The 14,333-nt window shown below is 43.1% G+C and overlaps 1 protein-coding gene across 1 annotated transcript in view; it reads left to right on the plus strand.

Annotated features, from left to right (window-relative positions):
- Window positions 1-14,333, plus strand: part of LOC144768081 (uncharacterized) — a 224,814-nt gene that overhangs the window by 179,130 nt on the left and 31,351 nt on the right. Inside the window, exons 30-31 of the mRNA XM_078651467.1 lie at window positions 2,172-2,327; window positions 4,560-4,670. Coding sequence (XP_078507593.1) covers window positions 2,172-2,327; window positions 4,560-4,670 — 267 coding nt within the window. The remainder of the gene's footprint in view (window positions 1-2,171; window positions 2,328-4,559; window positions 4,671-14,333) is intronic.

Below are 14,333 nucleotides of genomic sequence, written 5' to 3' on the forward strand. Positions count from 1 at the left end.
GTTCTTGTTCGGTTTCCTGCCGGAAGGCTGGAGTAGCCCACCGGAGTTCCCACGGAAATTAACAGGAAATTAAAGTGGAAGAGGGAGGTGAAACCTCTGTGCAGACACATGCGGCAGAATAAGCTCTGCATTACTTATGCTCGTGATTACGTCAGTCTTCTTAAAACAGCAAGATCTCAGGGGCGCGCTTGTGCGCTTGTTTTTGTGCCAGTGCGCACATAATTACATTGTTTTAGAACACAAATGTATTTCCTTTCAAAGAATAGCTGGCTTGAAACGTAGTCCATGTGAAAAAGAATAGCTAATGTTGCAACTACTCTGCAGCGACTGGGCAGCGTGAATACTTCTAGATTAGCATACTACGGCTAACGGGTCATCTGGAGGTAAGGGGAGAAAAGCAGTCATCCGGTAACATTTTTAAGCTGTCCAAGTCAACCATGGCAGAGTTGCTTAGACTCGGCTAGGATGTTGAAATGCACACTACCTTGCTGTGTGAGCGCACGCTGGGCGAAGCCCTTTGATGTGCTGTGAGCGGCCGGAATGAATCATTAGGGGAGGAGAAGCGGGAAAGTGAAAGTAGGGCCGGCCGTGTGAGCGCACGCTGGGCGAAGCCCTTTGATGTGCTGTGAGCGGCCGGAATGAATCATTAGGGGAGGAGAAGCGGGAAAGTGAAAGTAGGGCCGGCCTGCGGCCGGCCGTGAATGCGCGTGCATGTTGCTCACGTGGTTCACATGAACGGCAAGAAAACGCCATGAAAACGCCAGCAAAAAGCTAGTGGTTTCATGATGTTTTCGCCGCTTGAATTCTCGCTCCGCTCGATGCACATGCGCGCATCGATAGGTCGCGAGACCTAAAAATCACTCTCCCGCCCCCGAATTTTACACAATTATTCTGTTCAATTTGCTACGTTAAAGTATGTCTAGACTAATTTAAACATTAGAGTTATGTTAAACCTTTGAAAACAAAATCCCATTATACAGTGGCTTACTGTTGATCATTTGTTTTCAGCTTAAAACAAAGCACTGCTATCAGCATGATGCTTCTTTTGACCCGTACCCCTCACCCCGGTGTCAGTTAAGGCCCCCCCGGGGGAGGGGGGCCCACCACCCAATTTGAATATTTCTGCATTAGGAGGACTAGTGTTTCACCAAATTTTAAAGGGGCCAGACTTTGAAAATATGAAGAGCAATAGGCTACATGGCATTGGAGGACAGAAGAGATCTGAAGGAATTTATGGAACCTTTCCTCACCAAAGATGAATCCAGCTATGGATGAAAGCCAAAAACATATATAGACAGGAAGGCTTCCTACTAGAGGTAGGAAAGCTGGCAAATAGGGTTTGGTGCTATTCTGCTGTCTGTGCAAGATGAGGCTACAGGAAGAAAGGCTTGAGCACACAGCTGTGAACTGTTTTTCACGCATCAAACTGATTTCATATTTCTGCATGGGAACCCTACCGCGCCATGCCCCAAGGTGCCAATTAACACCCCTATAGCCTAGCTTCTATTTGACTGAAAGGGATCTTCTACAAGGAAGAATAACTGACAGCTCTAAAGTCCACATTTCAACCCCTTCAAAGGAGACCTTTCTGAAAAGCACTTTAATTGCAACGTATAACCTCTTTGCTTAGATCCTTGAAGTCTGTATGCATAATGTTCAGGTTTACCAGCTAGAAAGTATGCGTAACTATTGTAGAAATGTAACTGCAAAATTAAGAGAAGATTCTTGAAAAAGATGCATGTCATGAAATGCTTGTTTATTTATAGTGTGTATTATACACCCCATTTGCAGTCTAGAATTGACGTTAACCTCAAAAGAGATGGGATTGAAAATATAAATAAATATCCAACTACCACGGTCACATTGTCTTCCTTTGTTATAGGTGTGTTATTCTTTCAATAATTGATAGTATTCAGTTTTGTGGCTTGTTTCTTTTGTTTGTTTTTCTGCTGAGAAATTGTTATTCTTATTACCATTAACCACACAATGGCAATAACTTTATCAATGTATAGAAGTTATATTTTTCTATGTATCATACGAACTTTATGATCCTAATTTAGCCCCACCCCCCATTTCTTGCCACTATTTGTATATGTAACCACTGTAGTGCCAATGTTCTAGCTTACACAAAGAGAGTCATTTCAAGCTGCTTGGGTTTTCTTGCTTCTTAGGACACGGGGGAGGACCTGTCGAGACCACTGCATATTGAGAAGCAGGAGATCCTGCACGTCCGCCTGGAGCTCCTACAGCGAGCTGTGGCCAGCTTGGAACATGAGAAGCGTGACTTGGAGATGGTGAATGTACAGCTTAAGGAGACGCTGCAGCGGGTAAGACTCTGGGCACATTGTACAGTAACAGGCGCAAGAATGAAGCGGAGTGGCTTGAGGGAGATGTGGAAATTGTAAAGTGTCTCATGTGTTACAGATGTTTCTCAGAGAAAAGACTATCTCTGCCTCCATTAAGGTTTACAGATGATGAAGACATATTTTTCCCCAACAGACACGGTCTATTGAGGTCTTTAGAGATGTTGTCTACAAATGGACCCAGCTCCACTCTGGTTGTCAATAGACGAAACACAAGAGTGGCGGAGGCATCAGCCCTGCTACGACAGAAAGAAGTGTTTACAAGAACCAAGATGGGCTTCATCACTCTGGGAAAGAAGACCGACATCTCATAGACTGTAAAATCTTGGGTGCCCTTCGCAGTAAAACATCATTGTTGGCACAGTTGGAAGCTGCGGTTGGCTAATGTCTTTGCAAATACCCTTTCACTTGCTAAACTAAAAGTGTTCCATAATGTTATGCGCCTAGATAGCCCTGCTGCGATTACATCTTGGAGTGCAGGGCCCAGCTAGAAGCCACTCTTTATCATCTGATGCCTCATTGGAGGAAATTGACAGACACCAGTAACTGGTGCAGAATGTGATGGAATGGTGGTAGGAGATTGACGAAGACACGATCAACCACCAAGCAAGGCTGAGCAGTCCGAAACAGAGTTACAGAGAAATATAAATGGTGGATGGAATGATTGAATTAATCTCCGCCACTGTTAATTATTCTGAGCAGCATTGTCTTTTTGTGCTCAATGTGCCGCTCTAGTCAGGAACCAGCTCTATGCAAATATGCCTTAGTTTTGCCCCTGTAGAAACAGTGAAGCCTGAACTTGGCTTCATGTCCCTCTCACAAGAGGGACAAAAGCGACCCCGGAACAGTTTTCGCTTTGTAGACCTCAACAGTGATGTGCAGCCTGAACCTTGTTGCACAACGAGTACAGAACTCCAGTATGGGTATCCTGTTTGCACTAGGGGGATCTCTTTGAGAAATAAAAAAAATGGAGCATGGAATGCTTTTTTGCTCACTGTGTCACTTCAGACCGGGATCAATCATATCCAAATCATCCCTGGTCCTTTGTCTTTACAAATGGTCCAGTCCTAACTGCCAGGTTACGTTCTCTGATAATTGGCAGTTTGAAATGGACTGCTCTAGCTGGAACAGGACTACGGCTGATTTGCATAGGGTTGCTCCATGTCTGAAGTGGCACAGTGGTCAAAATGCAATAGACCCGAAATGCAACCCAAAGTATTGATCAGTGGCTTCGATTATTTCAAGCATCCCTCTTACTTATTTTTAATTTAGCTTTCTCAGTGGAACACACTCATATTAATAGAGACAGATAGCAGGTGATGAGGTAAAGCTGAATTTACTTACCCTCTGCACTCCTATCGCTTGTGCTGCTGTTTGTCATAGCCAGAATTCCTCTGCGTAGACTGTAAAGCAGTACCCCCTATAAGCAGTGGCTTGCGTGTGGATGATGCCGCTGGCGGGTGAAGATGTCCACACAATAGTGCTTAGAGAATGTGTTGGGTTGTCCAGGTGACTGCTTTACATATGTCAGCTATTGGATGTTACTGAGGAAGGCCTTCGGAGCTGATTTCTAGTGTTTGTAGTGTGACATGATGGTAGCAAGGAGGGTTGTTTTAGTTGTATGGTAGCAGGTTTGGATACACTTGACTATCCATTGAGGAGTTTGGGCTTGGCAATAGGCTGGCCTTTGTGAGTTTTCATAAATGCTATAAATAGCAGATCTGACTGCAGAAGGGCGTGTAAATGTCAATAAAATACAAGCGATTGCTTTACATACAGGGTGTGATGGGCTCCTTCCGCTACTGAGCCTCGCTGGGGGGAACCTTGACAGCTCTGTCATTTGGTTGAGGTGGATCAAGGAAACCCCTTTGGGAAGGAACTTTGGGTTGGTTTGGAGGCTGACACTGTCCTTGTGGACTTGAAATAAGGTTCTTGGAGTAAGTGCTGCAGAGTTACCTATGCACCGTAGGGTACCCGCCTATTCAGCTACTCCCTTAACAGCTGCATCCAATTTTTTGCTCTCCTTTCCAGGCGACTGGGCGTCACCTGTGGCCTGAGCAGAAGGCCCCGAATACACATTCTTATTCATACAGATGTCATCAGTCTACAAAGAGATGGAAGTGTTTTTGGCAGATGCCTGTTGAGAGACAGAATGTCAATCACATCACATGACTTATGGTTTACTCTGCCTTGCAGGTGGAGCTGGAGAGACGCAAACTGAAGAAGGCTGTCCGGCACCAGTCACTGAGCACCTCACTGATCTCCGACTCCTCTCCAGGGAAACACAAAGTTGCATTCGCCAAGAAGGTATGTGATGGCCCACACTTTGATTAAACTAAGATCTTCAATTCTTGCGGACTAGGGAGGTTGAAATGTACTGTGAAATATGTACGATCGGGGAATCGTACAAAGTGACCTTGTACTCAGCCTGAGATATTTGAAGTCCTATTCAAACAGTGCACAGTTTGGGGACCACAGACTACAACTGACCTGTTGGGGATCGTGGGTGTGGGTAGTTTTGGAACCATCAGCCATGTTCCACCTCATCTGTAATATCTCGACTGCCCAGGTACCATGTCCAGGAATTCTGACTCTTTATTGCAGAATGCTTGCATATATGGAAGATTCAAACCTTCAGTGCAAAGGCTCTGTTTCCCCTTATTCCAGTCTTTTTCTGCTCTCTGCTTTCTGACATCTAGCCTCAACTCCCACCGCCTTTTTGGGAATCACAGGCCTGTCAGTGAAATCCTTCCAAGTTCCCTATAAGAAGATCAGTCTCTCCTTAACTGGCATTTTCCGGAGGTCTGTTGCCTTCAGGTTCTGCATACATTTTTCATCTACCTAGTCCTCAGACAAGGCTGCAATACTAGGGTCACATATTTATTCTAATAGATCTCAACTTAATGGGACATGATGTTTAAAGCGAGATACTCTGAGATATGTTCGATTGGGTAGCACTGAGGAATATGTCAAGATTGGTATTCTGCTGGCAGCCTCTAAACCTGCACAATGTTGCTTTAAACTAAGCGGCAAGTTGGCAACTTTTTGGGTAGACTTCTTTCATGAGACTTGATATAATTACAGAAGCCTCCTGCACAATCAGAAGTCCAGTTTAACTCTGTGAACTAATCAGGTGTTTATTTGCTGATATTTTAACAGGTTTGTTAGTTTTATTTTCTCCCAAGCAGCGATCATCATTCTGAAGTTCAGTTTAAGTTTTTAATTATCTAAACTGGCCTGTTTTATGTTTTACTTTTATTTAGCACAGACACAACTATACACAAATACCTTCAAGCTAATAAGGTAAAATTAAAATTGGCTAAAGATTATTCAATAAAATACTACAGTAGACATACCATGTGTAAGAAAATATTAAAGTGTGGAGTCTAACCCTGAACCTTTTTATAGTCCTCCTTCTCATATATCCTTTTCAGAAAAATAAAAAGACAAGAGGATAAATCCCTGAGCCTTTGGCTCACATACCATAACATCTAGAGTCTGATTCTTCCAGCCTTTTCTCAACAAAGCTGCAATAAGATGTCACTTAAGCTGTGGCTTTCCAAGTTCCCATCACCAACATGCTAATGCTGGTAACCCAAAACTTCTCGCCAGCAATGGACGCTTGGGCACTTGTAAACCTAAAGGCTTGGTAAGAATGGGGAAATAATTTAATGAGGAAGAGATACGGGCCTTCGAGCTTTTGAAAACAGTCTATGACTTTCTGGAAACTGAGGGAATATGGCACCGGGTTCTGAAACCCATAGTGAAGTCTTTCATTTCTCAATGCCTTACTAAATCTGAGAAATGGCTGTTGAGCAAAAATGGTGATAAGCATCTTATCACTACACTACATGAAGTGCTGGTCACTTCAACAAAATACTCTGGGTCAGAAACAATAGGAGGTTGAGTTTTGTAGATTGGTTTCTGAGAAGGAATGGGTGGTAAACCCCAATAAAACATTTTGTCCTAGAAAAATTTGCACTTTAGGGGAATATTTTTAGCATGAATTCTTCTTGTTATGACCCTGTTCTGTACGCAGACATTCTTGAATAGCGCTGATTCGCTGAGGCCTGGAAATATGAAGTAGCAGGGAAGCTGATGGATCCTTCATGCATGTTGGACTTGGAATGCCCTTTCCTGGCTTCTAGGAAGAAGTTAACTGATTTTTATTTGCTCTGATCAAACGGTGTTAAATCAAGTTGGGCTCTTTCCCACGAATGTCCTTCCTTTAATTGTGGCCCAGCGTGTTTTTGGGAAATAGCAGGTTGATCCTTGGTGGTGGACACAGGAGGAGTGACGAGTTACAAAGTGCAACATGATGGTTCAGTATTTTGCTCCCTTTCCTTTAACTGTTATCAACAAGTGGTGTAGCCCTTTAAGGTTTGGATTTCTCTGTATCCATTCTTTCATATTGGGCATTTCAATTGTTGATGTATGCTGAGCGCAGGAGTATGATTTCTAAGCAAGGGCGGGCCATGAGATCTGAGAAAGACTTCTAGCCACAGATTCCTTCCCTTTGTATATCTCCAGGTTCCATACTGAATCTAGAGGATTGCCGTTCGGTTCCAAAAGTGACGGGCGTGGTACCTATACAGGCGCCACCATGGCGCACTGACATCAGCTCTTTCCTTTCTGCGCCATATATCAATCAATCAATCAATCAATCATATCATTTGTAAAGTGCGCTACTCACCCATGTGGGTCTCAAGGCGCTGGGGGAGGGGTGCTGCTACTGCTCGAACATCCAGTTCTTGAGTAGCCTCCTGAAGGTAAGTAGGTCCTGGGTCTGCCGTAGGAGGATGGGGAGGGTGTTCCAGGTTTTGGCGGCACGGTGGGAGAATGTTCTGCCACCGGTGGTCTCTCTTCGGATGCGGGGGACGGTGGCGAGGTCGGCAGAGCGGTGCTGGTGGTTCGGGTGTAGAAGGTGGGTCGTCTGAGGTATGCCAGTCCGGTGTTGTGGAGTGCTTTGTGTGCGTGGGTGAGGAGCTTGAAGGTGATCCTCTTGTTGACGGGAAGCCAGTGCAGGTCTCTCAGGTGGGGTGTGATGTGGCTGCGGTGAGGGATGTCGAGGATCAAGCGTGCAGAGGCGTTCTGTATGCGTTGTAGTCGTTTCAAGAATATGGCCGAGGCTCCTGCGTAGAGGGCGTTTCGGTAGTCTAGCCTGCTGCTGACGAGGGCCTGGGTGACCGTTCTTCTTGTTTCGGTGGGGATCCACCTCTAGATCTTTCGCAGCATGCAGAGGGTGTTGAAGCAGGAGGATAAGACGGCATTGTCTTGCTTGGTCAGGGAGAGTTTTGAGTCGAGGATGAAAACTAGGTGCTTGCGTGGTCGGTGGGTGTTGGTGCTGTATCACTGATTCATAATGAGCTACCCCGTAGTTACTTTTTGACTGGACATTTTGTCGACATTTTTGCGATTTTATCACTTGATGTGTGCATGTCATCCAAGAAACCGGCTGGTTTCAAGCCGTATGGAGCCTGTAAATAGCAAATGTTGGTGACAGACCCCCACTTGGTGTGTTTTGGTGTCTGGAGCCAGGACATGGATCCAAGGCATGTGAAGACAGCCACGCCATGCACTGGAAGGTGCTGAGGAAGCGATCCCTCAAACTCCTCCCTGCCAAGCTACAGTCAACTTCGCAACACTGAATGTCCCGTTCACGTGGAATTTCCTGGGACCGTTCGCAGAGCCCATCTTGTCGTTCGCTGTCGCATTCAAAGTCTTCAGAGAAGTCCCACAAGCATAAGAAGTCGAAGAAATCCAAGCACCTTTTGACTTACCCTTGTCTGTCGAAATCGTCCGACGAGACGAACTAGTCAAAGTTTATTATGTTTTTGGCTCTCAATGAGGGCCACATAAAAATAAGCACACAATTATACAATATGAATAATACAAATGACAACACAAAACGAAAAGAAAACACTACTTATCTGCGAGTAAAGCAATCATCAACATCGCCCTGTACTTCATTAATAAATATCTAAAAACCCTTTAAAAAGTTTAAAAATTCTGGAACAAAACATTTCATTTGGAGGGCAGGAAAGTGCATGGAAGAACATTTTTACATTTACAATTCCCAATTGTAAACAAATTGGTTTTAACCATTTATGGCGCAATGGGCGCAATGCAGGACAAATAAACAAGACGTGATTACGATCCTGTACAGCATCATTACAGAAATTACATATTGGAGATACCCCATACCATTTTGCTAAAAGAATATTGAGTGGAAGCAAGTCATGTCTTAAAAGGTACCATAATCTACGGACTCTATGGGGAATATTCCAAATGAGGTATTGTTGGGCCAGCTTTGGGATATATGTTTTTACCAGGGCTTCCCTTTCTTTTTGTCTAGGTTGGGCAAGTATATCCAACTTATAGCAGAGTTCCCAAGATGTACATTTTAGTTTAAACTTTAGCTCAGAGGGTGAAAGTAGGAATAACGTGTTTTCATCCAGTTCTAGCAGAGATACCGCTTTTCTAAAGTTTTTTACTATCAGCGAGAACTCGTTAAAATTGCCCAGGAGTTCCTTTTTGATAGCTTCTCTTAAGGTACCCGGTTTACCTCTGGCCAAACAGGCTACCCATCTTACGAGGGCAACCAACCCCTGTGCCCAACAACTTCGGAGTCCGAATTCCAGCCTGCATGAGGATATAGAGCATGCTGTGTTAAAAGAAGAGATTTTTCTTAATACCTTTCCTTCCATTTTTTGCATAAATCCCCATTGTTTCAACTCCACTAATTCAATTCCATATAGTAGAGTTGCAGGAATTTTCGCTCTAAATACATCCAGAAAGAGGGAGAAGTGTCTCTTCCCGGTAGCGTTGTACAAAGAACATAACCCCGTACCATGGGCCAGCGCTTTACGTGAGTTATGTTCGATATGGGGATTCTCACTAAGATTAGCTGATATTATTTTGCCTAAAAAGGTATAGGTTTTAACCACCTCGAGTTTTTGTCCGCCAATAGCCCAATTATAACTTCCAGACCTACATTTTTTCTTACCAAAAATGCACATGATTTTACTTTTCGATATATTAATTTTCATGTAATGTGCTTCAGCAAATTGGTTCAATGCATGTAGACGATTAGATAAACCCTTCGGGGTCAAATCTAAAACAAGTATATCATCCGCATACATAAGGACCGATATAGCTGACCCTCCAATTGTCGGAGCTAGTCCCTCACAAGCTGCAATGGAGGATGGTAGGTCGGCCGTATATAAAGAAAACAATATGGGCGCCAGTATACACCCTTGTTTTAGCCCATTCAGAGAGGGGATAGATTGAGAGAGACCCCTTTCTCTACCTTGTAGCACCTTACACCATGTGTTCGAGTGTAGAGACCTGACTAATTCGAGTAAATATCCTGGCATACCCAGTACAGCCAGCTTTCTCCACAGCGTTGGACGGTCCACCTTGTCAAACGCCGTGGAGAAATCTATAAATGCTGCGTATATGCCACCACCTCGAACACGTGCATATTTGTCCATAATCACCTGTAATAATGTCAAGTTATCTAGAGTTCCATGCTCTTTGCGAAATCCTGTTTGTTCCATGGGTAAAATACTATTTAATTCTGCCCATTCCGTTATTAACATTAAAAGACATTTAGCGAAAATTTTTCCTATTGAGTCCAATAAAGCTATTAGACGATAGTTAGAAGGCTTATCCCGATCACCCTTTTTAAATATGGGGATTAGTATACTTCCCCTCCAAGAGTCGGGGACTGTTCCTGATCTAAAGCATGCTTGAAATACTGGAAGAAGAATCCTACTCCAGGTGGTAACATCTTGCTTAATTATTGACATGGGCAGTTCGTCTGGACCCATAGCTCCGGAAGAGCGCATACTCTTTATCACGGTAGCTATGGATTTCTCGGTAGGGAGTTCTATTTTATGCTCTCTATTTGGGCCTGGATCCCATGTATCCCCCACTGCGCCATTGGGTGCATATAAGGTAGTCACAAATAGAGTCCAGACATCTTCCGCAATAGAGATTGGAGTGGGAGTTGTTATTGAACCACATCCTTTCCTTATTATGGACCAGAAATCTCTAGATTTATTGTGGGTCGAAGCCTCTCTTAACTTGATCCAAAGAGAATCTTCTTTTTCTCTTTTTAGCTTAGATCTCAATCTAACCCTCCTTCTTTTTAATAAGGCTAACTGATGCTCATTTTCCCCAGATCTATTAAGGTATTGTTTCCTAACGAGTTTATTTATCTCCTTATTTAATATTAGTAATGAGCTAGGAGAGAAATGTAACTTTTTAGGATTTCCCGTTTTCTTAGCTATCTTGATGACTTTTTTGATAAAATTTTCGAGATGTAGAAATTCCATACCTTGCCAATGATCTAGTTCTAGTAAAGTTTGGGCAAGAATATTTTGTACATCCTTCATATTGGTAGATCCCCAAAAACATCTACCTGACTTACACTTAATAGAAAGGCCTCTATTCGTTAAGGACCAGGAATTAGTTTCTGGGGGAATTAGTGAGACAGTTATGTTAATCATTTTATGGTCACTCAAGGAAGAGTGAGAGATCACCATATCTTTAATAAAAGAGAACGTATCGTAGTCCGTAATTGCGTAATCCAAAATAGATTCACCCCTAAATGATCCATGTGTATAGTTAGCGGGAGTATCAGTGGGCATCCTCCCGTTTACGATAAGCCCCTCTAAGTGACTAAGTTCCTCAAGGAGAATCTTACCTCTTTTATTAGTTTTTATTTTAGTGGGCAAGAGTGCTTGAGGTATATTGTATACTTCTTCCTTAGGTTTATTTCTAAACATGTCTAGAGTTAAATTAGACACTTTGCTATTTAAGTCACCCACCAGTAATATATACGGGGGGTGATCAACCTCTAGTAATTGTTTGACATAGGAAAACATTCGCTTTAGAACTGTATTAAAAATATCTTCGGGGGGAATATATGCATTTAAAATTATAAACGAAGACCGTCTACCCACTGAGGCTAAATTAGTAATAGTTATAGATTGGAAAAGATTACTGGTGTCCGTGTAGTGGGAGAATTGCCATTGTAAAGAGTTAGATAGCAAGCAGGCAATTCCACCTTTTGCGTGGCCTTTTTTAGAAGGAGTTGCAGGGGCCTCCAGGACAAAATAATCTTTCCCTCCATATGGGAGATTTTTACACCATGTTTCCTGGATACATAGCACATCTGCATTTAAAGAAAGTAAAAAATCAAATTTCTCTGGGCAATTATACAGGCCAGCAGCATTCCAAGAGACAATTTTTAATTGAGTGTTAAAGATGTTGAAATAGTCGTGGGTTATTCGATGTATTATTTGATAAAACTCCTGGTAACCAGTTCCACATCTGATTGTCTTCTGTTAGAGGAATATCTATGTTGTCAGGTAATGGGAGTACCTGAGAGACCATTCGTTTGCCTCTAGAGACCCAGATTTTTAGGTCTTTATTGCAGGTAGAGGAATCATCCTGCCTAGAAGCCAACTTTGTATTTCTTTCTCTAGAGGGAATACACAGATCGCTATTAACATAAGGTAACACGTCAATTCCTCTACATTGAAAAACTTCCGCTTGTTGAAAAACAAGATTAGCAATTATTTTAGAGTAAAATTTTACCCTTGTTCGTTGCCCATTTACTGATCTTATTGGGAGAACTAAATCAATATCATTTGATAAAATTAGTTTTAAGCTTTCAATCTCTTTAAAGCAGTTAAGCAACCAAGATCTGTTCAATGTTAGGTCTAGATCAAATAGCGGGAGAAAATCCAATGACAAAGTATCCACACTTACAATAGAACTTTTTACTGGCTGAGTAATTGAGCTCCTAGCTACATCAGGTTGAGGCCGAAAAGTGGGTGCAGATGGATTAAGTACCTTTGCTACTATCGGCGTGCTTCCAATATCTTCAACAATTAATGCTAGGGGTTCAAGAACATTTACCACAGAGCATGGAACTACCCCATTCATAGTAGCTTCAGCCGGGGTACCCACCAATACATTGTTAGTGATACACTCCACTACCTCTTTGACGGAAGTATCCAATAGTGAATTATCTCCACTTTCTATAGCATCAGGCACTTCAGGTATTATATGTTTTTGGAAAATGATTTGCCTCGGTCTTTTCTTTTTGTATTTGCGTAACAACTTCCTGTTTTTCCCTTTAGATTTTACTTTTGTAGTTTTATTAGTCGTCAAAGTTCCTTCCGGTTCTTTTTTTTCCTGGATAAAGATGGGAAAGAGTTCGTTTCCAACCGTTTGTAATACCTCTACCAGGCTTTCTTCCTTCACAGTGGGCTCTAAATCTTTTCTCTGTAAAAAGGAAGATGGGGTAGGGGTATCAAGGGGCTTATGAATATCAACCTTTATAGACCTTCCCAACAGTATATTTTCCCCCAGAACATTAGTGTTATCTACGACTTTTTGAACAACAGGTTCAATAGGAGGAGTAATCACATTCTCAACATTTTTAGCCAGCAGTGCCTTCAATATCTCGGTAACTGAAGTCAGAATACAGTCAGAACTCACAGCAAATTTACCAAGTAGGAGTAATATAGAAGACAGAATTTGCTCAAGTGCTATAAGAGACTCAGAGATTGGTTTCTCATTTTTTGGGTAGCTAGATGGAGTAAAAGAGCAGATCCCCGTTAGATTAAATTGTGGAGATTTCAAATCACTCTGCATTGAAAGATTGTCATTGGATTTGATGGAAGGAGTGCTGCTATATAGCAGCAGTCCTGATGGCGTTGCTCTAATTGGTGTTTTACTGTCCGCAAGATGAGTTAAGGATCTCTTGTCCATATAGCGACCACAGAGTTCAAGATCGATACTGGTAGAAATAGATGCATCACCCATGTCTTCCTCCACGTTTTCTCTTCCCTTAGGAGTGTTGTGATGAAGTACTTGCGAATTTATTAACATGGGATCAGAATCATCTTCATTTAATGTATATATTGGGAGGATTACTTCATTTGACTGACTCTGAAAAGGCTTATTTGTTTCCGTCGTTGGGTCTAGATTGAGATCTTTCTCCACATTAGATTGCAGTTGCGATTGTGGTAATGTATCTACATCAGTTATTGTTGGGACTTCTAAGGATTTATTCACAGTTTTTTCCCAAATTTGTACCAACTGCATCTGACCTTTCAATTGTACGCTATTTTCATGCTTTTTTCTCAGGGGAATAGATCCTGATGTTATACATGACTTCTCCCCTAAGACTTTCCCAGAACGTAATGTTCGAGGCATGTGGGCTGCTAAATTCATATCTTAGCATTAGATCGCCGCCTAGTGTTGGGTCCGGATGATCGCACATTGTTGTCCTGGAAGAGTCTTCGAAGTATCCTGAGATAGGTGGCTCCTCCCCTGGACTACAGTGCGCATGGGCATCGGCTCCATCCCCAGATTGTTTTTTTCCGCCATTGGGTTCGGATGCGGTCTCGACGTCTCTCTGTCGGAACCGAGAAAAACTAACTTTTTACGGCCAAAAGGCCTTGTATTCTTTGCGTCGGTATTGTTTGCGCACGGTCTCGAGTTTCTTCCGTCTCTTGGAGTCGGAATCAGCGGAGTATTTTCACTCTTCGGACATCGAGGCCTTCTCATCGCGACACGACCGCAACTTTCCAGCATGGAGCGGAGTCCGATAAGTACTGTCCGCTCTGTGGGTCCAAATACCCACATATAGACGTGCACCCGGTCTGTAACAAATGCCTTTCACCAGACCATAACGAAGACAACTGCATGGCCTGCGCAAGATTCAGGTCAAAGAAGACACTCAAGCTTCGGCGCGCGGTGCGCCTGGAGGCCAGACAAGCGGCCCCGGATCCAGAAAACATCTTCGGCGACCAAGAAGAGGAGGACCAGAGCCATCATCTTCAAATCTCCCCGCCCGAGACGGAGGTCAAGGCGGATCCGGTAGACGACGACGGAGTCGTGGGTCAAGGCCTTGAATACGTCGACGAGGTAGGGGACGTCGAAGAGATT

The sequence above is a fragment of the Lissotriton helveticus genome, chromosome 7 (genome assembly GCF_964261635.1).
Source record: "Lissotriton helveticus chromosome 7, aLisHel1.1, whole genome shotgun sequence".
In the NCBI taxonomy this organism is placed as follows: Eukaryota; Metazoa; Chordata; class Amphibia; order Caudata; family Salamandridae; genus Lissotriton; species Lissotriton helveticus.